Here is a 25,248-nt window from a genome sequence, read left to right on the forward strand (position 1 = left end):
GTGTATTTAAAGTTGCATCGTTTCCAAATCCCTGGTTAGCACTCTGATAACGTAACTTACTAACAGTTGCGTTCTGAAGAACGCGTTCTCTTATAGTTTGCATTCTAGGGAACGCTTTTTTCCATTTTTGTGATCCATTACTGTTCCCTATCCATTCCATTTCCATTCTATTTCCGTTCGGTGTCTGTTCTGTATCCGTTCTGTACCCATTCCATTTGGGTTCTCATATCAATTCTGTATTTGTTCTGTACCCATTCACAAATACCGATACATTCCCTGTTATATTTCCTCTGAGCGGTACTGTATACTCATGAAAGTTTAGGATAACTTGAAAAAGCTGTGGAAACACTTGCCTGTCAGCTTGTGTTCCCCACAGCACTTTGTGTTCTCGCTAACTCCCACTCATGTTTTGTTAGAAAATATCATAATGAAAAAAAAGAGACCAAGTTGACTATGGTCATCGGAATGTAAATTCTCTTTGCTCATGCCATCATTACATCAATAGCTCATTGCTAGTTTTTTTTTACAGAGTTATATATTAAAACAATTTTTAACCATTTATCAGCATGCAAATTTTCTTTGGGCTATTTCCTAAATATATATAACGTGGTGATCTGTTTTATTAATCTGAGTTTCATTCATGCTTTTAATCCTCAGAACATGTCTACAGAAGAAACAAAGCATCAAGCTAACTCTGGCAGTTGTTTGAGTGAGAATGGGAGGACCAATCTTGGCTTTGGTGATCCTCTGAGAACAGGCGATCATGGCAATACTTCAGACCCCCACAATCATGGTAGAAACCAGCCAACAGATTGGCCAAAACATGCACATGATATGATGGAAGATTTCCTTACCAGATGTCCAGGGGCCCATGGTCAAAATGACCTGGTGTCAAGCAGAGGTCATGCTACTGCAGAGCAATGTGATCCTTCAGTGAAGGTATTTATATAATTAAACATTGTACATCCTGGTTACCAGTTGTGTACTGGTAGTTTTATGATGACCAAATCTTCAATAGAAAAATATCCTGTCTGGGCTTTGTTTATTCAATTCTTTGTAAAGTGTTTGTGGACCCTTGTAAAATAGATAGTGCAATCTTGGCGGGATCCCGCCAAGAATCCTGGCATACGCTGGGATCCTGCCGGGATCCCACTGAGGAGGCCAGTTTTTGCAGTGGGATCCTTCCCAGAAAAATTTCCTGCTGCACATCTCAGCAAGAATCCTGCCCAGAAAACTGTTCTTGCCAGGATCCCGCCAAGAAAAAATCTCCTCCACGATCCCGGCGAGAATCCTGCCAGGAAGCAAAATCTTGGTAGTATTCCTGGTGAGAACTAAATACTTGCCGAGAAAAAGTTCTTGCATAGACATTCCTGCCAAGAACTTGAACATTCTTGTGGCCAAAACACAAATCCCAGCAAGGGTGTGTTAAACCTGTTCTTGAAATGAACTACTTCATGGTTAACCATGGAAGCAACTGCCACTCTAAAACTGAGTGAGTGAGTGAGTGAGTGATCTTGAGCCATATCTAGTTATAATTTTGATATATAAATTTAGCCAAGCGTAAAAGTGGAGCTCCTGAGCTGGGTTGTTGAAAGCTTGATTAAGCTAGGTAACCCAGGAGATGCAAGAATTTTGATTTTTTTTTTTTTTTATCTTTGCAATTACGTTTTCTGTTTATTTTGTTTGGCTTTCTCTCATACAATGCAAAACATAAGCAGTGAAAAAAACATACAAAAGAAATACTTTGGTAACTTTTAATCCTAGGTTAGTGTAAATCAGCTTCCGAACAACCTGGCCCAGCTGATTACATCAAGTTAACCTGACATGAGCCCATGATCCAATCGAAAACCAGTAATTGGCCAGTGGTAAACTTAAAAAAAAATATAGTTACCTTGACAAGCTCTAAACCTGAAGTCACGATATGGTCACATGATATTGGTCAGCAGATATCTTGTTTTGAGAGGTTTCAATTAGCCATAACATGGATGTCCAATATCAAATATGTATGTTGTAAACCAAGGCTGCATGCCTCTGTCATCCTATTAGCTGGAGTATGGCCACCATGTTGCGTGATGTCGTTGTTGTTATTGGGCGCACATGCCCGTGATCCATGCCACTAGCTATATTGACCATGAAAAAAGAGTTGCATGGTTTTCTATTTCTATGCATGCATGTGGTTCTCTTCCTATAGTTATGGGGCTCTGCCTGGCAGCCCTTTGGGCCGCTGGAGCTCTGCTAATATTTATAGAGACTCATTCTTAAAGTTTGGCATATCAAAAATGAGCCGTGAAGACGAAATCCAACACGTTAGCTTATCTATAGCCATGCCGATCGCGTCTGGACGAACTGGAGCCTTGAATGGGGATGACTAGCCAAGTGCTTGAACATGCTGTATAGAAGATTTTTGTTGACTCTTGGGTGTGTACTGGGTGGCTTCTTTGTTTTGACATTTCTACATGATTTTACATGTAATCAGAAGTCCTTAGATAGGATTACCTGTCAGGATTCCAGTGACCATCATTCAGCGATGATCTTCTGATGGTAAACTCTGAAAATTGGCTGTTATGCTCACTTGGCCTTGAACATTTTCTTTGTGACAGCATCCAGGAAATCTCTTTGGTGAAGATTTTCCAGCAGGCCACACAAATAGCAAACTTGTCATGGGAATCTTCCCGCCAAAATCGTTAACCCAGCAATACAATATTGGTTGACTAAAATCATGTAGGACATAGCACATGCCGTCCTGCAAGTAGGAGAGAAGAAATTAATCTTTGAGAAAGTTTGAGTGCTTTGAGTGCTGCTAAAATATCCACATCAGATAAGAGCTGGAAAAGTGTTTGTTTACCTGGTCTGTTCAATTTGAAGCTTCTGTAAGGACCTTTCTGTAGGGATTAAAGCTGCTCTGTTGAAGTTGTTCTGAGATTGCATGTCAGCTGTGCTAGCATCAAACCATGAAGGTCAGTTGTGCAATAAATTTCATGAACACTTCTCCAAGTTGGCCTGGATGAAATTGTGTACACTGAACAATTTTTAACAAACTGCAAAACCTGAACTTCAGATGAAGATAGAAATTTTTACACACTGGGATGATGTTGTACTTTTTACCACTTATAATTGGCAGTTATTTTTTTCCAACTAATTTTTGACTTGAAGGGGGCTGAATGTCATTCTTGAAAGGTACAAAATGTAAATTTGCTTGTTCATGGCTTCAACAGAGTAAGTTTCATAGATCAATGTTATCTTCTTCTTTGCTTGAGGAAAAGGTTCATTTCCCTTTTGTCGTTATAATTTGAGCAACGATTTTCTTTTACTGAAATTTTTTTTACATTCAGGTATCGCAAAGTGGTGGTTCAATACACTTTTTTCTGGACCATACCAAGCATTTTTCATATATGTAAGAATAAAGGAATATATTCTGTATGTTTGATTTCAACTAAATCGCAAAAACATTTCAAACCATGCTTTTTGTTTAATGAAATTAAATGGACTGAAAGAACAATGCTATTTTAATGAAATATCTCCAAAAGGCACCAAAATGTGTCTTGAAGTTTTGTTTTGAAACCATGAAAGTTTTGTTGGTTTGTGTTTTCTTGATCTCAAGAATGAGACTTTTTCTCAACATCACTTCCATGATAAATTGAGAACAATTTTCGATTTTAAGCGATTTTTTGAACATCTTAAAAACGGCTCAATAGATTTTTTTAAAACGTTTACCATGTATGTCTGATTTTACTTTATGTTATTTTTATTTTATATTTTTTTTTATAGCAGATCTGGTTCGTACAAAATTCATGCTTTACCGATTTTCATACGTTTGGTTTATCGTTTATTGTGTTTCGAATAACTTCACTAAACAGCATCAGATTGGCTTGAAAATCGGCACGAGACAAGTATGTGACACATTTGAGGTAGAAAAACTTTATTTTAAATTAGATGGTTTTTTACACAATTTTTTTTACAATTGGTGACTTTCCCATACAACTCCCTATATACACAAGCTGTCCCATACACCATGTATGTAGAGTCAAATTTTCAGCTTTGGAAGCCTGTGAGCGGAGAGAGACTTTGTTGCCATGTTTTGGCCCATATTTCTCGTGATAAAAGCAAAACAGGACTAGATCTAGAGTAGCTGTTGTTTTCCATTTAATTTATTGTGTGAATGATTTTTTGACCTATTTCATGGGAAGATTGAAGTCATCTGAAAGATTAGATGAGAATGAAAACTTCATGTTTAGGCACCCACTCGGGCTCCTTGAACAAAACTTTAGTCACCTGCACTTGTAACTTAGGTGCCTCAGGTGAGCGGGAGCCCATTAGGCAGCAGCCTTGTTTATGATCATCAATTACAAATTGGCTGCCTAGCCAAGGGGCAAGTCTTCAGATCAGAGTCATCACTTAGAGTGCAGGGACAATTGCCAACCCCCATGCCCAAGCAATTTGTCGCACCCAATCTTGCGTACTTCGCTTGTCCACTCCTGCCACTGTTGTCCCTCTGGGTGAGTATCTCAAAATGGAAGTAACCCTTGACTTAGGCCCAGACTGCACCCTTACAAGAGAGGCCAGTACAGACACACCATCCAACAAATGCTTTAAATTCTCACAGCTGGAGCGTCAGCCCCATATTGCGTGAGCAGTAGCAGTACCTTCAGTGGGATCTGTGTAGCCAACAACACTACTGAGCTGAAGATAGTCCAATGCCATGAACAGCCCTGCCAAACATCTCACCACAGCCGAGGATCCCACCACTCGTCCTATTAGACAGTAAGACCCAACCCATCACCTCCCCACTCCCGCAGAGGCCTCTCACCTCAGTCTGGCTTTCTTTTTGGATGCTGTCAAAGTTGACCCTGCAGAGAACATCTTACCTGAAAACACCACAACCAGTGCCAGGAAACTGAGAATTCAGTCGTACATAGTGTCTCTGTTCAGGAAATTGTAGACAATGCCATTCACTAGCAGACCTGCATTGCTTAGCATCCAAAATGAGTGTGCCAAACTACAAGGAGCAGTGATGACGTAGTGGTGAGAGTGCTCATCTCCCACAAAGGTGGCCTGGGTTCGATTCTGCCAGGTGCCATATGTTGATGAGTTTGTTTTTGTTCCAAGGGTTTTTCTCTGGGTTTACCAGTTTTCCTCTCTCCACAAAAACCAACATCTCCAATTTGATCAGGATAGAGGATCCACATGAAAAATTATTATGACTGATGTGGCCTCCTCTCTAAATATTGTAATTTATGCCACATCTGCCCACACTTAAGACAAGGTTGGTGCCCGACCATCGAAAAAGGTAACTATAAGCATGAAAGGCATGTGGAAAGTACTAGATCTTAGTGCCAGCTCTGTATCCACGAATAACCTGCTTGCTGTCTAACATCAACTTCCACTCTAGTGCCCCCACATCCCCTCACTGACTGATTGATTGTGGTACCATGCTCTATACTTTGTGGTCTTACCACCCTTCAAATGAAACTAGACCACCTTTAAGAGCACCATCTTCAAATGGTTGTACAGTGCCACCTTTTTCCCCTGGATAATGATACTGCTATCAGTGATGTGTCCTGCCACACATGTACTTCTCTCCAGAAGTTTCTAAACTCCCTTTCCAGCCAATCATCAGAAGATCTACCTGCAGCTGGTATCATCAGGTGCTTAGCTGTCAATTCATCCTAGTATTAAGAGAATGTGCCACCTCCTACACTGTGCCATGCCTTGTATGTGATGAAAAGAGTGGTACCCTTTGAGATACCCTGACCCAACTAATGCGATGCCCTCACCTGACAGTCCTAAACCCCGCACCATGCACACAAATTCCCTACAGCACCTTGGCATCTCAGTTGAAGTCAGCTTGTGTTAACAACATCAACAAGTATGCTGTTGCCACAGCCAATTTAAACTCATGACTCTGCAGCCAAGGACTTTCCACCTAAGAACTTTGGATGTAGTGCAACTAGTTCACCAACATGCGACCATTGATTATGATTGTGCTTATGGTATACATTGGGCACTGTACACGTAGGCATGGGGGTGAAAGTTCATTGCTAGATTGAGGACAATTACATAGTATACAGAAAGTGATGTTTTTGTCACTTGAGCACCCAACTGTGTGCATCTGTTGAATCTGCCAATACTACAGATTGCTGTTGGGTTCCTGAAGTTGCAGTGCATTTATTGTCTTGTGTCTGAGCTCTTATGGACATACAAGCGAGTCATGTGTAGTGTAAACCAACAAGACACCCAAGTGTATTGCTTTTTCTTGCAAAATCATCAATACTCTCATGACTTCAAAATTCCTGTAGTATAATTAATATTGTATGACGCTTTCTAAACCTGTTGCATCAATGCTTTAAGTTTTAAGATATAGAGCAGTGCTTTCTTTTTACAAGATGACAATGATATTTAGTGTTTCCCTAAAAAAAGAGTCCCAAGAAACATTGCTTATACAAGTTATTTCCTTACATAAAGTATATCAGGCTGCCTGAAATCCTCTCTTTATTACAGTCCATTTCCACTCGTGAATGTTGTTAAGTAAACTTGGTATTAGGCTGATACAGAACTTAACATAAATTATACCCTTTTAAGGCAAAATCCAATAGGAAATCGAGCAATTTCAAAAACCTTGTACCAGAATAATTTTGAGTATATAACAGTCTTTTTTGCATGTTCTAAAAGCTAAAGATATAAATATGTGCCTGAAATAATACCGTAAACAATTTCCCACGGGAACTGGAGAAAAGAAAGTTCAAAGTTCAGTGAAATTGTTCAAACACAGATAAAATTTCATTATCAGTTTTATTTCACCTGTACTTTTAAGTGTCTCATATGAACTTCAACATCTGTGTTCGACATTTGGTGTTGTTAGAAATGATTTCTTTTGAGAAGATATTTAAAACAGTGACAGAGAAGTTTGCATCAGATGTAAACAGTCTCAGTACAAAGTATTTGTGCCTTTGTTACGCAAACTTTTGGTGGGTTCCCTCTTAAACCCTTTCACCAATTTGCAAATTCTCGTTCCATTCCTGTGTGCATTTAGTATGGTGCTAATTTGGGAGAATTTGTTTCACTGCCATCTTGGGTTCAATAAATTCTTTAAATTCCCTTTTTTGCAGTGTTTCATTTAGAGCAAATTGAGATCAAGCTATAAATTCTTTCTACCAGATTTTTAATCTTTAATTTACTTTTTTTTAACTTTTGCATGACTTGATGTCTGCTAATGAAATCAGAACTTTCAAGTTTCTTGCCCAATCACAGTGTCTTCATGGTTTTTGCTTTTGATTGTATGCAGAATGACAGACCTCCACTGAGTGACACAGAGGAAGAAGAAAACTGTGACCCAGAGGAACCCACAAAAAATCCAGAACAGGTACTTGGGTTATGAGTTCACAAATATGTAATATATTGGCTGGACATGCAGATATGTTATGTTGCAGGAAATTTCCAATTACTTTTCCACTAGAGGTTTTCAGGTTGATTCCCCACCCCTCTGAAAATTCCAGTTTACCTTCGTTAATTTCCTTTTAAAACCTTTCCTTTTGGGTAATCAATTTGGAATACCATGTTGTCTAAGCTTCTTATTTTCAATTTTTCCTTCATACTGCTTGTGGAACCTCCAAATACTGTTGCAGCACCCTAATTTAGTACGCAACCCAGCATGCGACGTATCATGTGACGAAAAATTGTAACCCACTTGATGGTCATGATGCCCTTCTGAATTGTAAACTTGGATATTGCTACTTATACCAAACACTCAAGACAGTGTTTGACCACATTTTCAAACACCTCGAAGTTCGTCAAAAGTACTCCACTGCACGTCATATTTTCATCTCTCTCCTCGGTGTTTGGAAATGTGGTCAAACACGGTCTTTCGTGTTTGATATATTACTTGATGAATATAGAGGTACAAATACCCTCCATCAGGATTTTTAAGTGATATTTTTGCTTTTTGTTTTTTTTCTTGCTTAGTTTTACATGTATATAGGTAAGTCAAGTGACCCGTCATACAAAATCATCAACATTAATTTTTTTCTTCTGTAAATAGACATTTACAACCTATTATGTTTGAAACAGTAATATAGTAAAATATATGTTCTGTGGGTTCCAAAGGTTCTGCAGTACATTTAACACGAATTGAATGTTTTCAAATGAATTAGTCACTGAATTGAGTTGGCACTGAATTTAATGAACCCTTGCGATGAATGAGCATCGAATTGAATGGCATGTATGCATGTATTTCAAATTTTGCTTCAATAGGCGTGCCGTACCAGCAGTACAGTGTTCTTGCAAATTTAACATGCTTTTTCTCAAAGAAGTCATTTCTTTAGTTTCTTAGGTATGTTTTTCACCTTTATGTGGACGAAACAGTTGAGTCAGTCAAGATTCTCACGGAGAAGCAAATGTTAAATGGTCGTGTGACACTAAACCTTGAGTGTTGTCCCGAGAGCACAAATCACTGGATGTCCCCACCATTATTCATACACGCTTATGATGAAGAAACCTTTCGCTATCGGTATGTGATAAAATACAAAGAAGGACTATCATGGTCGTGGTTTGTTAAAAAGTTTACTGGCGGAAAAGATGACAAAACTGTGAAAGAGACATCTTCTCGCAAATTGAATTACGGAATGCATCAGTATGACATTTTTCATACCCCAAATGAGCGCAACCTGACGAAAACGATTTTCCTTGGACAGATGTTCTTTGTCGAGCTGTTGTATGACACCCTAGGTAAAGGTGGTGATCTTAGGGAGATGCTCATGGAGTGTGAACACTTGGGCTTTGGTCACCCAAGCTATGCAGAGGCAGACGTGAAGTTCTTTATTCATTGGGTTAGTGAAATACTAATCAAAACCTCCACTACTCCCTTTCAAAGGGTGTACATATGTGCTCTTCTTGGTCAGTTTGTCAATCGCGTGCGTTCCTGGTCAGCTTGGAGTACGTGTGACCTGTTAGGAAAGAGGGCTGCTGACCAGCTTCTGTCATCCTTTGGGTGTTGCTCCCACAAGGCACTGCCTCAGAGCAGTATTAAGTTCATCAAGATTGTTGCAGAAGATCTTTTTAGAGCTGGCTCTTCTTCAGGAAGTCTGATGTTCATCAAAGTCTTCTGTAGTCTTCTGGATGTGAACTATGTAATTCAGGTGGCAGACAAGCTTTCATCACGGTCGTACACTGAACAGCAATTCGACAAACAGGTGCCTATTGTGTTAGACTGCCTCACAAGACTGAAAGACGTAGACAGCTCTAGAAGATTTTCTTGTTATGTAATACATCTTTCTCCGAGTGTCCAGTGCCTTTGGAATCTCTACCACGAGATATCCCGTCATCCTAACATGTTGCAGAACCTTGTGGATGAATTTGTAGGTGTTTACTGCAAGTTCATTTCACGCCGTCGCGCAAGAAAGCCAGATCTTCTTCAACCATCTTTTTGGAGTCAGGTACCAAAGAATTTGACTGAAAAACTGGCCCGTCATTTCTGTGAGGCGTTGACTGAGCAAATTTCGTCAGAGACCAACTGGCCCCAGGCAACTCTCGACAGTTTGACAGCCATTGCTCGAGATGCCCGCTTGCAATCAGAAGATCAGTTTTATCATTTTGTTTTAGCTATCATGACACACAAGTCTAAGGAAATGGTCTCCATCATTCCAGTTCTGTTAAGGTCAAAAGCGTTTTGCACGTACTGGAACGCCAGGATCTCTAAAGAAGACAGACAAATGATTTGCTTTAACTGGTTGAAGGCAAATTACTTCCGCGTTGGAAAGAAACCAAAAGAACAGATCCTCGATGTTGTGGAGGCCTGCGAGTACCTATGTTCAACAGACGCGCTGAAAATGGACAAAGCACTTTGCCAAGATATGGATAAGGAAGTAGAAGGTTTGGTATTAAAGGCAAAGTTTGAATCGATCAAGAATGCATTGGAAGATTCGCAGAATCATACCCCAGCAATTCAGCAACGCCTTACAATGCTCCTCAGAAGCGCGATAAAACAAGAAAGTGGCACTGGAGATCGTCGATCGAAATACAGGAAAATGGTCCACTTGCTTGGCTATGATGCCTCAAAGGAACCAAAGAAGGAATTACGAAAGCAAACATTGGACGGGTAAGTTTAACATGATGGGATGTGTAATCTGTTAGGATGTGAAATATATTTACATTGCCCATCTTAATGGAGTTGTCATGTTGTGACCTGTTATTTTGGTTAAGGCTATCAATTTTGTTCAGCTATCTAACGTTATTGTTTTTGGTAATGCTTTTATTGCAGTAATGTGCCTGTGCACTTCACTTCTTTCAAGTAGTCATCATTCAAAATAAAACTTTGTGATTAGACATTGTACGCTCGTAACTTCATGATTGTACGTTTTATCGAGATCCAGACAATTTTGACGCTGTTTTTGTCGTAAGAGCAAATATTTCTTTAGTGCCCTAGAAAGTCCTTAACACTTTGTTTATCTAATCTTTCAATTAGGGCAAAGGAGGAACTTCTCTGGTCCACTCTCGATTTAATCCAGATGCCAGCTGAGGGAGGAAAGGCTTATGAAGAGATTTTCAAAGTGATGTCGTCCCACAGTGAAGTTTGGTTACCCTTGTTAACTGCACTTCACCCAAAGAGCAAACTTCTAGAACATTCTAGCGTCAAGACGGTCATGGAAGCCTTACAGTGGTTAATCCAACCTCAACAAAGACAGGACTTGCGTGTGGACTTCTACCTAAACCTGAAGGACGAGGAGGTCAATCTGTTGGCCATATATTGTGCCTTGTTTTCATCTGATGAGTCAAAAATCGATCAAGTCAATGTAGATGAATGGATAGCACAGCTGTCTTCGGCCCGTACAAGTGCACAGACCTTTGATGAGCAGTTCTCTAAACTGGAGCACACAATCCGTTTCCTCCAGGAGGTGTCCAAGGGTATTGTTGTGGTCTCGGATACTGAGTCTCTAATCCGCGAAGTCAACAAAAGGAAGAGAGGAAAGAACAACGCAAATCTTACAGATGTTCTTGATGTGAACTACTGGGGAACACTGGGCAGTTTGACTGATTGTGAAGGTACAACAACCAGGTTGAGCGAATGTGTCATTTTCCGCAACGTCGCACGTATGTGTTTGAGAAACGTGTTTACATCAAGTGAAACAGAAGTAGAGGAGTTAGCTGGTTCTGCAGACGACCTTCCTGAATCCAAAGCTGATGAGGTGCTACGCCTTCTTGAAAGCGAAGGATTGCAGCAGTTCAAAGAAGCATGCATCTGTCTGGTTGATAGCAGTGCCGATCCAAGCATTGAAGAAGTGGACACGCTCTTTTCTGGAATTACTGATAAAGACGATCTCCTTAGAGAGCTTAAAGTGATCAGTTCCTTCTGTGATCGTCTGGTTCCTAAGCGAAAAAAAGTGATGCTGATCAACTACCTGCACTTCCCTCTTGTTTTTGCTAAAGTTCGGCAGCTTATGTTAATTTTCTCAGCCCTCGGATTTAAGGATGCTGATAATTCAGCGGTAACTAAGGAGCTACAAGACGTCATTTCGTCCGGTCTCTCAGGTGGTCTCACCATAAGAAGCCTATCAGAAATTGTTGAAAGTAAGAGTGTGGCCATGATCGACTCCGAGCTTGATGACACTTTGAAAACTATCATGGAAACACTTCAAGAGTCTAGTGAATTGATTTCGTTCATGAAAGAAACTGCAAATGAAGACATACGGATATTAATCGATGCTGTAGAAGAACATTCTGATCAATTTGTTTCTGAAGCGACGGTCTCTGATTTGATTGATGTCCATGGATTCCTGCGAAATGTCTTACGAGAAACGCCCAAAGATCCCATGATGTTCTTGGAAAGCCTCAAGTTCTACTACAGCAAGCTTGAAAAGAAACCAGAAATGGCGGCGAAAATCAAGGAGTGCAGTTGTAATGTCCACAGTTTGCGAGGACTGTACATGAATGTTGCCAACCGAGGCGAAATGACGAAAGAAATCATCAACAACGCCCTGCAGAAAGGCTGCTACCTTATAAAGACCAACTCTGATGGGTCATGTGACGTTCAACTCAGCTATCGTCGCCACGAAGGTGCTGCAAAAGAGACGAGCTACAGCATGGCGGAGCTTCATGACCTACGAAGCCGAGCTCTCCTTATTATGAACACGGACAAGAAGCAAGAAAAGATGAAGCAACCAGAAGGTGGCAAAGTGGCGAGCTCTTCTGTCAACCTTGCCTTGTCTGCATTTACAAAACAAGTCGAGATGATTACAGACATCCTCAGTATGGTGACCTTGCTGCGAGAATCCGGCCATCCAAGCTTTAAGAAATTTTGGGCCAAGCTTCCCTCCTTAGAAGAGATTGAATCTCAGACAAAGTCATTAGACTCGACACTCAAGCAGTGGGAGACGTTATTGAGTCGTTTGCAACAGCAACACTATTTCTTAAATTTTTTTCATCCAGATCAGCTTTGGATGATAAAGAAGTATTTTTCGAGATCCCTGCCTCATACGAAAGGACAGTCATTGAAAACGGTTGTCCATAACCTACTTCGCTTTGTTGATCCAAGTATACAACTCGAGGACCTGGATAGTTTTCATTGCCAGTACAAAGCACCTAAGGAAAACCAAGGATTCGAGAGTGATCTCCGCGCCATTGGAAAGTTTCTCGATAAAATATTTGCCAAACGTCCACAAACCACAAAATTGCACAACGTGCCACAACATGATTTGCAAAAAGCTGTTAAACCAGGCGAACTATTTGTAGCTGTCCTTGAGCATGGTAGTAAACAGACCGCTCATGTGGTCATGTCTCTGTTCGAGAGTACAACAGGTTCTTATCCGCAGCCAAGCCAAGTTCTGTTCTGTCATTCAGAGACCAGTTGGGAAGAGGTTGAGCGACTTCTGAAACGCACATTTGAAGCACACAAGCATGCGACTGCCGTCAAGTTGCACTGCTTAGCCAACGTGGAGAACCTATCAAACGACATGCAGTTTGAGCTTGTTGCAGCCATCAGAGCATATCAAGAGAGAGTTAAAGATCCCTACCTGTTGAGTATAGTTTGCTGTGGAGGAGTTCATCATCATATTGCTGATCAATTTTCTACAGCAGTACATAACGTTCTTGGCATGACCGAGGTTCAACTGCGTGGCACATTCAAGAAAGTCTTCCCCGAAGTTTTCATGGTCACATCCGATCTTCCTGGGGTGGGAAAAACGGAGGCCATTTACGAACATGCTGCATCCCGGAAAAAGAAAACTGTGACCATTCCAATCAGTGGGCCTTTGTCGCGTAAACATCTAGTGAAAAGGTTGTCAGGTTTGACGGTTGGCCCCAATGAGTGCGTTCATTTTGATGTTGGCGAAGTGGATGATCCCTTAGTTCTTGACACATTGATCTTTGAGCTTGTTGTTGTTGGCATGGTGTCCTCTGGAACAGAACTTTTTCACCTTCCAACCAAACATGTCTACATCGAAATTGCAAACACACTGAGGCAATGGTTACAAGATTCACTGCCTGTTACGAAGTGCTTTTCTCCTGTGCACATCAAGCTGGATGGGTATAACGACCTTGTTGTGAGCCAAGAACCTTTGAGCCCTATTCAGGTGGTTTGTCAATATCTCCATGCTTATGACTCTGGTTTGTTGGAAAGCAAGGACCTGAATCTGGACGAATTGAAGCCCCTCTCTCCTGAGCGCTGTAAAGCACTGCTATCAAAGCATTTTGCATCAAGTGGTGACCTGTCATATAACATAGTGGAGAGTTTCATCAAAGTGTTTGCTGATCAGCTTTTGCAATTTTCAGCAAGTCCTTACTTTAAACCACATAATTTGAAGGTTGTGCTTGGCCCGTCACACGATGTTCGAAACTGCTTGTTCAAAGCCCTGTTAGAGGTGTCAAGAGAGTTTGCATCACGCTCTGTTGTAACGTGCAAGAATGTCCAGTCAGAAGCAATCTCTAGAGACCAAGCTACAGAAGTACTGAAAGAGATTCAGTGGGCTTCAAAGAACGCCGCGGGTAAAATGGTTGAACGGGTAGAAGGAATGATTCAATGGGCTGACAACAACCATCTCGTTATTGTCTTTCACAGTCTAGAAGCACTAACTATTTCCGCTTTGTATCGTGATTTGTCACTGGTGCCTTCAAATGTTCAAGAATTATTCAAGAGGCAAGCCATGAGAGGTAAAGGTATGGAGGACTTCACAAAGATGAATCACAAACAACTTCAGGAGAGACTTGATCGAATTGTTCGAACAACTCCAAGAGGAAATGATGACAGCTTGCAGGCCTTAGATTATGCTCTTACGCCAGACAACATTCTCAAAATGGTGTTAATCATTCAACGCATAAATGCAGGCATTCCGGTCATTGTTATGGGGGAAACCGGCTGTGGTAAGACGAGCCTTGTTAGGTACCTTGCCAGGACGTGTGATGTCCCATTTCACGTGTTCAACTTCCATGCAGGAATAACTGAGGAAGAGCTGGTCACTTTTGTGAGCAAAAGGGAAGTAGAAGCAAAGAGTGGCAAGGACGTGTGGGTGTTCCTTGATGAAATTAACACTTGCGAATACCTCGGAACAGTCAATGAGATGATTTGCCACCGTACCATCAAAGGGAAACCGCTGCCACCAAACTTAGTGTTTATCGCTGCCTGTAATCCATACCGTCTCCGCCCTTCTGGAAACATTTCAACAGCTGGTCTAAGTGGAAAGACGATTACAGATGAATACTCAAAGCTGGTGTACCGTGTTCATCCACTGCCAGAAACAATGATCGACTTTGTTTGGGACTATGGTTCGCTCAGTAAGGAAGATGAACGTGTATACATTGGCCGCATGGTCGAGGGAATCACTGGAAATCCTAACAACTTACTGGTTGATCTTCTTTGTACTTCTCAAGAGTATGTCCGAGAAGTTGACAAAAGCCCTTATTGTGTCAGTTTACGAGATGCTTACCGATGTATTGTCCTTGTCAAATGGTTCAAGGAAACCCTGAAACAACGAGGTGATTTGCCATTATCGAAGCTGAACGATAGTCGCATTTACCACACAGCTGCCCGTCGCTTTTCTCACTCAATCAGATCATTTGTACTTGCCTTGGCGCACTGCTACCAATCACGTCTTCCCGCAGCAGAGGCCAGGCAGGGATATCGGAAGTGTGTTTCTATGTGCTTTAGAAAACACAACAATCATGTATTCCAAGAATCAAGCTTTGAAGCTATTGTAAGAGCTGACCAGGAGGATTACCTGGAACGAATGGAATTGCCAGAAGGAACTGCCAAAAATGCTGCACTTCGTGAGAATGTGTTCGTCATGTTAGTTTGTATCCTAACCCGAATTCCCGTTTTTGTTGTTGGCAAGCCTGGTTGCAGCAAGTCTTTGTCCATGCAAATCATCAGGAGTAATTTGAGGGGAAAGGATGCCAAGGATCCTTTTCTCAAGACACTGCCACAACTCTATGTTGTTTCTCACCAGGGATCGGAGTCATCAACATCTGATGGAATTCTCAAGGTGTTTAACAAGGCAAGGAAATACAAGGAGCATAACAAAAGCGGTGATGTTCTTCCAGTTGTTCTTCTTGATGAGATTGGTCTCGCTGAGGTGTCAAAGTACAACCCTCTCAAAGTATTGCACAGTCTGCTGGAGCCAGGTGATGGTGTATTTCCTGATGTTGCTGTTGTGGGCATTTCCAATTGGGCTTTGGATGCTGCAAAAATGAACCGTGCAATCCATCTGTCCCGGCCTGAACCAGATGTGGATGATTTGTTTGAAACTGGGAAATCCTTGCGCGAGGCTGGAAGTCACAAAGCTGGTCCTGGAGTATCCTGTACACGCTCAAGGCGCCAGTTTCGTCAAGTTGCCTACCCAGATGACAACCAGCTCCGTTGTCTTGCCACAGCATACCAGGAGTACCAAGAGCATCAGAGGTATGCAAATTTTCATGGACTGCGTGATTATTACAGCCTAATCAAATGCCTTAGCACAGACACGAACCAGAGCACTTCGCACAATTTGTTTTCTGAAGAGAAAACCAAAGGAATCCAACGTGCGCTGCAGAGGAATTTTGGTGGCGTACCCGACGATGTAAACAATTTTCAAACTTTGTTTCAAGAAGGACTCCACTCGCTGGATTTGATGGAGAAGACGTACCGTTTTCCAGTCACAGAGCTCATCTGTGACAATCTACAGGATAAGCTAGCGCGGCATCTCATGATAATCACGAATGGCGATTCTGCTATTGGTATCCTTGATCAAATGCTGCAAAGTCTGGACAAAGAGAAAATCACCATCTTTGGAAGTCGGTTTGAAGAAGATCTCTCTGAGGAGTACAATTACCGAATGCTGAGCCGCATCATCCTGTGCATGGAGAGAGACTGTGTTCTCATTCTTCGAGATCTTGAAAGCATCTATGGCAGTCTTTACGATATGCTAAATCAAAACTACACGGTTGTTGGAGGAAAGAGGAACTGTCGGGTCGCACTTGGAGCCTTCAGTAATCCTATGTGTCAGGTCCATGATGGATTTCGATGTGTTGTGTTGATTGATCAAGGCAGAGTTGACTATACAGATCCGCCCTTCCTCAACCGATTCGAAAAGCAACTGCTCCGTTTTTCAGATGTCCTTAACCTAGAGCAGAGAAACATCATCAGCAGTCTGAATACCTGGGTGACAGGCATCTCAACAATTCCTGATTTCGAGTCCCACTTTCACAAAGAAGACATGTTTGTTGGATTCTGTGATGACACCCTTCCCTCATTAGTCCTCAAGAACAGTCAAGATGCAGACCTTACCGGAGACGACATTTTGGAAAAATGCAAGCACGATCTCATGTTAACAGCATCCCCTGATGGTGTTGTGAGGAGCTTAGAATCTTCTTTGGCCAAGACGAGCTTTGAGGAAGTCCAGACACTCAACTACAACTACTTTCAGAAGCCTCTACACAAAGGTTTGAAGGAGTACCTTAAACAGTCCCTGGAAAATCTGCAGTTTCAGCCAGAGCAAAGTGAGGATGCAACTAATGGTATGCGACTGCTTATAATGACCCACAGTAACATCCATGTAAACGTACTGCAATGTCTTGAGGGGCTACTTCAGTGCCAGACCGAAAAGCTCAGTGCTTTCAAGTCTGAAAAGCACTTGACCAAGCAATTGGAACGTTTCTGGAGTTCCAGTGACTCACTCTTGGTACTGCAGTGTAAGCCAGAGCTTGATGCCACCCATATGCTTCTTGCAAAGTCCATTATCGAGCAGCAGAGACAGGAGTACATCAAAGATGCAATGGAACAAAACCAAAAGCAGATGAAGCATGTTTGCATTGTAGTCCATGTTCAGAGAGAAAGTGAGGTTAACGAAGCTCAAAGTCAGCGCTGGCAATTCAGTTTCCAGAGTGGTTGGAAGCAAGCAACAATCGATGTTTTGGAAAACCCTCTTTTGCCCATTACTGACTGTTTGAATGTTAGCATCATGGACCTCCTGGAGACCAAGGCGCTCTCATTTGAGGATGTGGCTTCGAATCAGTTTCTTTGGTGCTTTACTCGAATCAAATATCCAGCTATTCACCAACCTACAGTGGATGCCATTGTCCAACTAGAGCAGCTATTGAGGTCGTCTTCCAACTTCACGATCATCGAATGTTTAAAGGAGATAGTCAAACGGTGGTTGAAAAGGAGGGAACACCAGAGCACTCGTCAACTTGATACTCGCAGTTGGCATTTCTCGGTGGCCTGTGACCGACAAGCCTTAATTAATTCCTCTCATCTAGTGGGAGCCATTCAGCATCATGTCAGTCATCTCATACGTCAACCATTGGCGAAGATTGTTTACTTCTTGGAGAACGAGTCTGCATGGCCACAGTTCTTGTTCACTCAGGATCCTTCCGATAAGGAGGAAATACAAGTCTGGTCAGAGTTAGTCCTGGATCAAGAGATTTTTAACATTGATGACATCCCAGAGCACCAAGGAGCAGAATCGTATTTTGTTCCGGAGCGACGCTTGCATCTGAAATTCCCTTTTGCTTCTGTATTTTACAAGAAGGTGGAACAAGTACAGCCTATGTTCGCTGAACACCAAAGACAGCTCCTTTTGAACGAGACGAACCTGGACGAAAATGAAGACTTGCATGATGTTGCCGTAGAAGCACAGTTATACAGATTCGCGAGTATTATAAGAGAAAAAATTCCTCAGGTGGTTGAAATGGAATACCTTCAGAGGAACATTGGATGCTATGTTGACGATCTTCTTGACATGAAAACAGCTCACTTTTCTGACGACTTCTCACGTGCTGAGAGAATTGATTTCATGAAGTCGGCAATGGCACACGACATAAAGTTCCGAATCGATGGTGATCCTGCTCGGCTCATAACTTGTTTACATTCTCTTTTCTGGTTGAACGAATCTTCGTATCTGGCTGCCCTTCAGGTGTATCAAACGTGTCACAAGGTGCAACATGTGGACTTTAGTATCCTGTCTTCTGCGTTTCAGCCTGTGTTCGAAAAAATGTTATTTCAGGACAAGAGACCCAAAGAAACTGAAGACACCCAAGAAACTGAATGGAGAGGTATTTGTGACAAACCAGAGGATGCAGAAGTGAATTCGAGGGGTAAGAACGATTGCCAAGAAGCTTACGCGAATGAAGTTATTGTCGAGGACTCTGTACAACTATCCAACACAGAAAATGATGTGCGGCCTCAACAATGTGAGCAAGGAAGGATGATGGACAAGGAAGACGAAAAGAAAGAAGTAGAGTTAAAGGACGATGAGGCCACCGAGGAAATAGTAAACGAAGCAAAATTAGTTGGAGAAGTAAACACAGTTCTGTCAACAAACGAGCAAAGAGATTTAGCACAGGCTGAAAATACCGGGCAACTGCAACAGCAAGAAGATGAAACACTGACACTGGAAAGAGTTTCTTCGCCCATCGATGACTCTTTAAAAGAACAACGTGATGGAGAAATTAACAGCCATGGAAATGTGAATGAGGAGGTCATGGGTGGTGCTGTACAGTCAGAACAAAAGGAAGCTGTAAATGAAATTCCGCCAGACAATGAATGCAAAGATCCAAACCGTGTCCATGGAGAAGATCAATTCGAAAAAGATGGGAATGTTGACAAGGACCATGACCAAAGTGAAGAAAATAGCTTCAAGGGACAGGATGGAAATGAAGAACTCGAAAACGACCCTGAGGAAGAAATGGAACGAAAAGAAGAAGACGTGGAAGAAGCGGGAATAGACGAAGAGGAGCTGACAGATGTATCGTGCGAAGAAAAACCTGTCAGCTTTGATGAAGAACTTGTAGAGACACTGTGTTCTGCGTTATTTCCAACGAATGATGTGATAAATGGCTTGAATGGACCCGATGGTTGGCAGCGCATAACGAGTCTCTTCCTGTCCACAGTCAGTAGAATGGGCGTCCAAAGCCCTGCGTTTCACTTCCTTCGTGTCTGTTACGATTTTGTCACCCTGCTGGTTATACCCGAATCTCTTGAGCAATATTCCGTTTATATGCTGGGTGAACGTGGAAAGGCGGGAGCTTCTGCAGGGTACCTTGACTGCCAAGACGTTTTTGATAGTATTACCAGTGTCGCTGACGAGTTGGAGAAACGAGGCGTTCAACAGGGCAGACTGGAGGACTTCCTTATGCTCTTCTATGGACGGTGTATTGATGCGAATCCAGACACGCCAGTCCTTGGTTCGATACTATCCAGAATATGTTGCAGTGGAAAGCAAACGCTTATGCGCCTGGCTGGGCCTTTGGTTCACCGCATCTTTCTCGACGAAGAACAGTTTTCTCCAGGTGTCTTTGAAAAGCTTTTACAGAACTTGGACACCCTCCAGGAACACCCCGGTCTTCAGGAAACAAGTTATGCCTTGTCAAGCCTTGCTGATGTTGTTGAGCTCGACTCCCCATTTGCTGTGGTGTGCTGTGACCTTATAAATGAAGTTGCATTCTTGAACATAGACCTGTCAACTGTATCGAGCTCCGAGGATCCATATCTACTAAACTTTCGCAAAGCTTTTCAAACTTTGACAGAGCCTTTCGAAGATGTTGAAAATGGACTGTTTCACCTTCTTTGTGCAGCAGCATATCTGAAGTCCTTTCTAGCATCATTTTCCACCTTTATTTTGCAAAGACGCCGGTGCCTAGTTGAAGAAGGAGAATTTTCTATGCTTATGAATGAGATAGACGCCACATTTTCCTCAAGTAATATCGAGCCATTTCAATTCAGGGTGTCGGCGTTGCAAATATACTTCCTGAAGGAACTGAAGAAAGAGCTCTCGATGTACGAAATCCGTGATGTTTGCCAAAGGAGTTGTAAACTCCCCTCTTTGAAGAGCATAGAGTGGCAAGATCCAGACCTGGTCGGTAAACTTAGTTTCGATCCTTTTCAGTCTCGCACAGAGAATTCCCAAGCTCAAGCAGCGTTAGCAACTCTTCTGGAGAAAAAGAATCTTAAGCCTCTTGAAGACGTCATCCATTCTATGGCAAATTCATTGGAACAAAGAATTGACATGGCAGCCGTCTTGACCAAGTCGTTTTATCTCGTTCGTTCCAGACGGAACTTGAAGGATAGTGAGGACAAGGCAATAGTTTCTTTTACAGAGAAACTGCAGAACATGGAAAAGCCTTATATTGAGCTTCTTCTTCGAATCACAGGCCGGAAAGATTTTAAAGCGCCAGGACTTTGCGTTTCACCCGAGTCATTACCAGCAGATGTACACAAAGCAACATTGATTCTCCATCTCTGCATTATCCTTTCTTCAAGTTTCAAAAGCACAAAGAAGGCCACGCTTGCTTTGATGTCATACTTCACCAATCCATTGGCGTCAACGGATTCGTATGTCTTGGCGTCAGGGGAACGTCTTCAACAAACATGCAAGCAACACCACTACGCCAACGCCGAACAATTTACCAAAACCACTTCTTCCTTTTGTTCCTGTGGAACGTTCTTTGTGATGGTTGGTGACAACCTGGAAGCAACCTGTCCAAGTTGTAGGTCAGAGTGTAAAGTTAAGCAAACGTTTTCTCAACTAGCGACAGTCGGAAACGCCATCTTGCCATCAACAGGTTACGTCTCTATTTCAAACTCGGTAGACACATCCATTCATGTGCGGCAACTAAAGCCTGCAGAATTCCGTATTCTGCACTTGTTTGTTCACGCAGCACTTTATGGGGGCTTTGCACTGGAACTGTTCGACGACAACTCTCTTTCCCAGTTTATGGGTCTCGATCTTAAGAACAACATTCCATCCGAAGACTGTTTCCGACAGATTACTAACGACTTGACGGCGCTGTGTAGTCTCCTAGATGCCAAAGAAGAGGAAATCATCCGTTTCCTGCACTGTGCTTTGGAACAAAGTGCTTCCATCCTCACTTCAGCAGATTTGTGTCATACACCAGATGCAAGATTATCTTGGGAAAAGAAGTTTGCAGCAACTCTTAGTCCTTTAATTCAAGAATTTCATCCAAGACGACTGCTGGAACGTTCCGAGGACTTTGCAAGCAAATTCTCTCTGGCCGTCCAGAGAAAGATAGAAGAGACCGACAACCCCCAATTTTCAGACGCAAATCAGAGAAACATGTACATTCCTCGATTGTTGCGAACGACGCTTCCGAACACGTTTAACAGCTTACGAGCGTACTACATGGCGGCTGGAGACAAAGCGAGAGAAAACCATCCCCTGCTTGGCTTGTTTCTTGATTTTAACGACAGTCTACCTCGTGTGTCAAATCTGACCCACCTTGTTTCCTGGAGTCGTATTGTGGATTCGCTGTTGAGCAGACGTCTTAGTCGTAAAGACACTAGTACGAAGATCGGTGATGTCATTCGAGGCAAAGCAAACTCCCCGGAGGAGAGGAAGCGATTGACCGAGGCCTTCGAGAGCTTCACTATCGCCTTTGAGAATATGCATCCTGTTTTGAAAGAACGCCTTCAGCAGGAGGTACCACATCTTAGCGAGAGTTCGCCGATTTCACTTTGTCTTGTGGAGAAACGAGATCAAGGGGTGTTTCTCTGTACTGCTTTAGACATTCTTCAGAAAATCCAGAATGACTTCTTGCGGAAGGTGCTTAGTATTGCAGCGACCGGGAAGTGTTCTGCATTGATCTTCTTAGAGAGAGATAAGGGAAAATGTGCCATTCCGATGGTCCACTTACAAGAGGCACGAGAGAAAGAAATTATTCAGTACCAGTGGTCGGATGCTATCTTGAGGCATTCCCAGCGCAACACTGAATATGGCCATGGCAAAGAAGTACTTTTTGATCTCGACAAAATAGAGAAAGAGCTGTCCGTCCGTTTCTTAGTAGGAAAAGCGTTCCTCTCTACGTTGGACGGCTTGCAGGAGTTCATCTTCTCCCGGGAGCTCTTCCATTCTTGTAGAGGAATTCTGGATGAGCTACAAGAGTTGATTCCTCAGCAACCACTTACAGATGTTTTTCGGAGTGGTTTGATTCGTCAAAGCGAACATAGCCTGGAGAGCGTGCAAGATTTGTTGGAGCACATGGAAATCGTTCTTTGCCTGATAAAAAGACATCAGGTTGGAAAACCCGAGGAACCCTTGACAGATTTTACAGACAAGTGGCTTTGTGGATCAAGACCCTTTCCAAAGGCGTCTCTTCCTCAGCCCCATAGTGCAATCCAACTTAAACACGTGGTTGCCTTATACGAGTTTCTTGAAGACATGTTGGCTGAATCGGCTGCCAAACGCGTTCACGACGTGTATCGTGGTGTTGTACCGAAAGAGATAGCAGAGGAGATGGCCAAAGCATTCATAGTCTCTGGTAAGGCCGAGTCAGATCGTTCTTCACTGAATGCCATCACAACAGCTCTTCGACGCTTCATTTTCCGCTACCTTTCCTCAGAGGAGATGAGACCTGAACCTGGAGACAGTCTAGTGGAACGCATGTTGGAACCTTCACTTTGGCCAATCGATATGTTCAAATCGTCGGAGTCTTCCAAGATGGAGTTGTCCAAATTCACCAGCGCTGCATTTCCAGAGAATCTGACCATTGCGCATACCTTCCAAGTCCTCTGCTTTTACCAGGACCATCTTAAAGTAAGTAAATGTGATTTATTTCGATTGTCATTTTCTATTGTTTGATAGGAAGAATACCAATGACTTAGAACAGGAGATCTGACAAAGAGTCATGTGAGAGTTAGTTTTTTTTTCCTGTAATTATTGCAGGTTTCGCTCTTGCCATTTTATGAGCTCCCTTTCGCTGTAGAAACGTGTACAGAAAGTGAACCGATTAGACTGACCGTACCTCTTGCTCTCAAGTGAAGTGGCCACACCCGTCGGTCGTCGCCCAGTTGCGATTTCCGTTCATGAAGTGACAAGGAGTGTTGCTGACAATAGGCAGACTCGAATCAGGACTTCTGGATGTCGGGTTCCACGTGTAATCCAAAAGGGCCATGTCGTCTACTGACGGTACTGACTCTTAAAATACCTAATGTCAGCATGATCTTATTGCATTTCAGATGATGGAAGAGGCAAAGCAGGTCTCTCGGAGCCCGGCTCCCAAAGGTGGCAGGCCCAGCGTACCAAGAGCCCGGAAAGGTAGAGCACGTTTCGGCTACTCCTGAAGCAAAATATTTAGACAATACCAAACCACCACGTGTGGCGTCCAGTAGAACTGACGACTTCCAATTGATTCAATTGTAGTAAGAACGAAGGAGACACTTACAAACAGTTTAGCTGTCGTTGTCTCAGTTCCCAGGCGTAAAGATCGACGAACGTAGTAGATGTTAATTTACTTATTTTCCCGTAGAATGCCATGTTTCCTTGGATGTTGCATTGTGTTGAACACTATTCGATGTTTAGTTATAGAGAGCTAGTTGTTATTTTATTTTCAATTTTATGACTAGTAGAGTACTTAATTAATGAGTTCATGCTAGCTTTTTTGGCCAGAGTAGTGATCGATTGTGAAGTGTTGTTGAGAGATTTCAGTACTTTAAGTTATGTCGTTTTTTAGGCAAATTCATTCAATCAAGCTTATTACTAATATGAACCGGCTGACATTGCGAAGCGAGATGTTTTCAACAACAGAAGGAATGAATTTAGTTCCACTTAGATTATAAGATTAGGTAATCAAATTGAAATTTTGTCGTTAAAGCTAATTTTGGACGAGCAGGTATTGCACACAGATTCTACGATACGAGGTGTCGGGATGATAACAGTTTTCAAAAGCAGGATATTGTTGTCAAGATCATGATTTAGTAATGAAATTAAAGTTTGTAGTCAAACGCTGACTGTTGTTGCGAGACGAGAAGTTTCCAACGACAGACTATAGAGCTCTACAGCTTTCAAGTTCTGCTTAGTAAAGCTGTACTTTGGATTATGTTTTTTGCCGTCTAATTTAAGTGAAAAGTCAAACTAGGTGATTTCAGAAAGAGCACATGTTGCTCACTGGTGGTGCGAGACGAGAAGTTTTCATCAACAGATTAATATTAAACAATTAATTAAAGCTACACTTATAGATTATAGATGTCCGGTAATCAAGTTCACGTTTTTCAATTTATCGTAATTTTAGAAATGGTTCTTGTTGACTAATGTTGCGAGACCAATTCTTATTTGACAATCGGGTAATATTAACATATATCATTTGTGCTTGAATGTTTCGGTTACGGTTGTCAAATTAAAACATGTAGTCAATCGCTTTTTTTAGAGATAGCAGTTATTGTTAACTGATGTTGCGAGACGAGATGTCTTCGACAAGAACAATGAACAGTTATGAAGTAGTGTTTATTACAACTGTCGATTACAGACTGCTAGTTTGTTAGATGGAAGTCAAATTTAAGAGAAGCCCTGCGTAATTTTTAGTAGCGGTTATTTTCAGCTGATGTTGCGAAGCGAGATGTTTTCAACACAGAAAGCGATTTAACATTCAGGAATGTAATCAATAAACTTAAAATACACGTTACCATTGTATCATTGTACTTTGGCAGGGAGTAGCAGAGCTCAAATTTTAACTCTTTTGTGTAAATAAGCTAGTGTTATGTAATATACCAATCAGTGTGCTAGGAACCGCATAAATTTAAGCTGTAATGTAGCCTATTCAGTCCCTTTGTTTGTAAACCAATCAGATGCGAGGAGACAACTCGCGTGTCCGGTCAACAATAAATCCGTCGGGCCAAATTAAATTCGATATTCAATACTCTCTATTCGGCATTTTCTGTGGAAACCCGTTGACACCTGTAAATTTTGGGCAACAGTCATTCTGCTAGCCTTCGTGTAGACGTATGGTCAATCAAAGGCAAACCAAATTACGCTTTCACAGTCATCAGCACGCTTCCGATTG

The 25,248-nt window shown here is 42.1% G+C and overlaps 1 protein-coding gene across 1 annotated transcript; it reads left to right on the plus strand.

Annotated features, from left to right (window-relative positions):
* Positions 1-657: 657 nt before the first annotated feature.
* On the plus strand, positions 658-24,869 carry LOC145500749 (uncharacterized). The gene is made up of 5 exons (XM_081480270.1): positions 658-939; positions 7,283-7,360; positions 8,319-10,090; positions 10,457-23,006; positions 23,429-24,869. The coding sequence occupies exons 1-5, from the start codon at positions 661-663 to the stop codon at positions 23,531-23,533; spliced, it is 14,784 nt and encodes a 4,927-aa protein (XP_081336396.1). The 5' UTR covers positions 658-660; the 3' UTR covers positions 23,534-24,869.
* Positions 24,870-25,248: the final 379 nt, after the last annotated feature.

The sequence above is a fragment of the Orbicella franksi genome, chromosome 10 (assembly GCF_964199315.1).
Source record: "Orbicella franksi chromosome 10, jaOrbFran1.1, whole genome shotgun sequence".
Taxonomy (NCBI): Eukaryota; Metazoa; Cnidaria; class Anthozoa; order Scleractinia; family Merulinidae; genus Orbicella; species Orbicella franksi.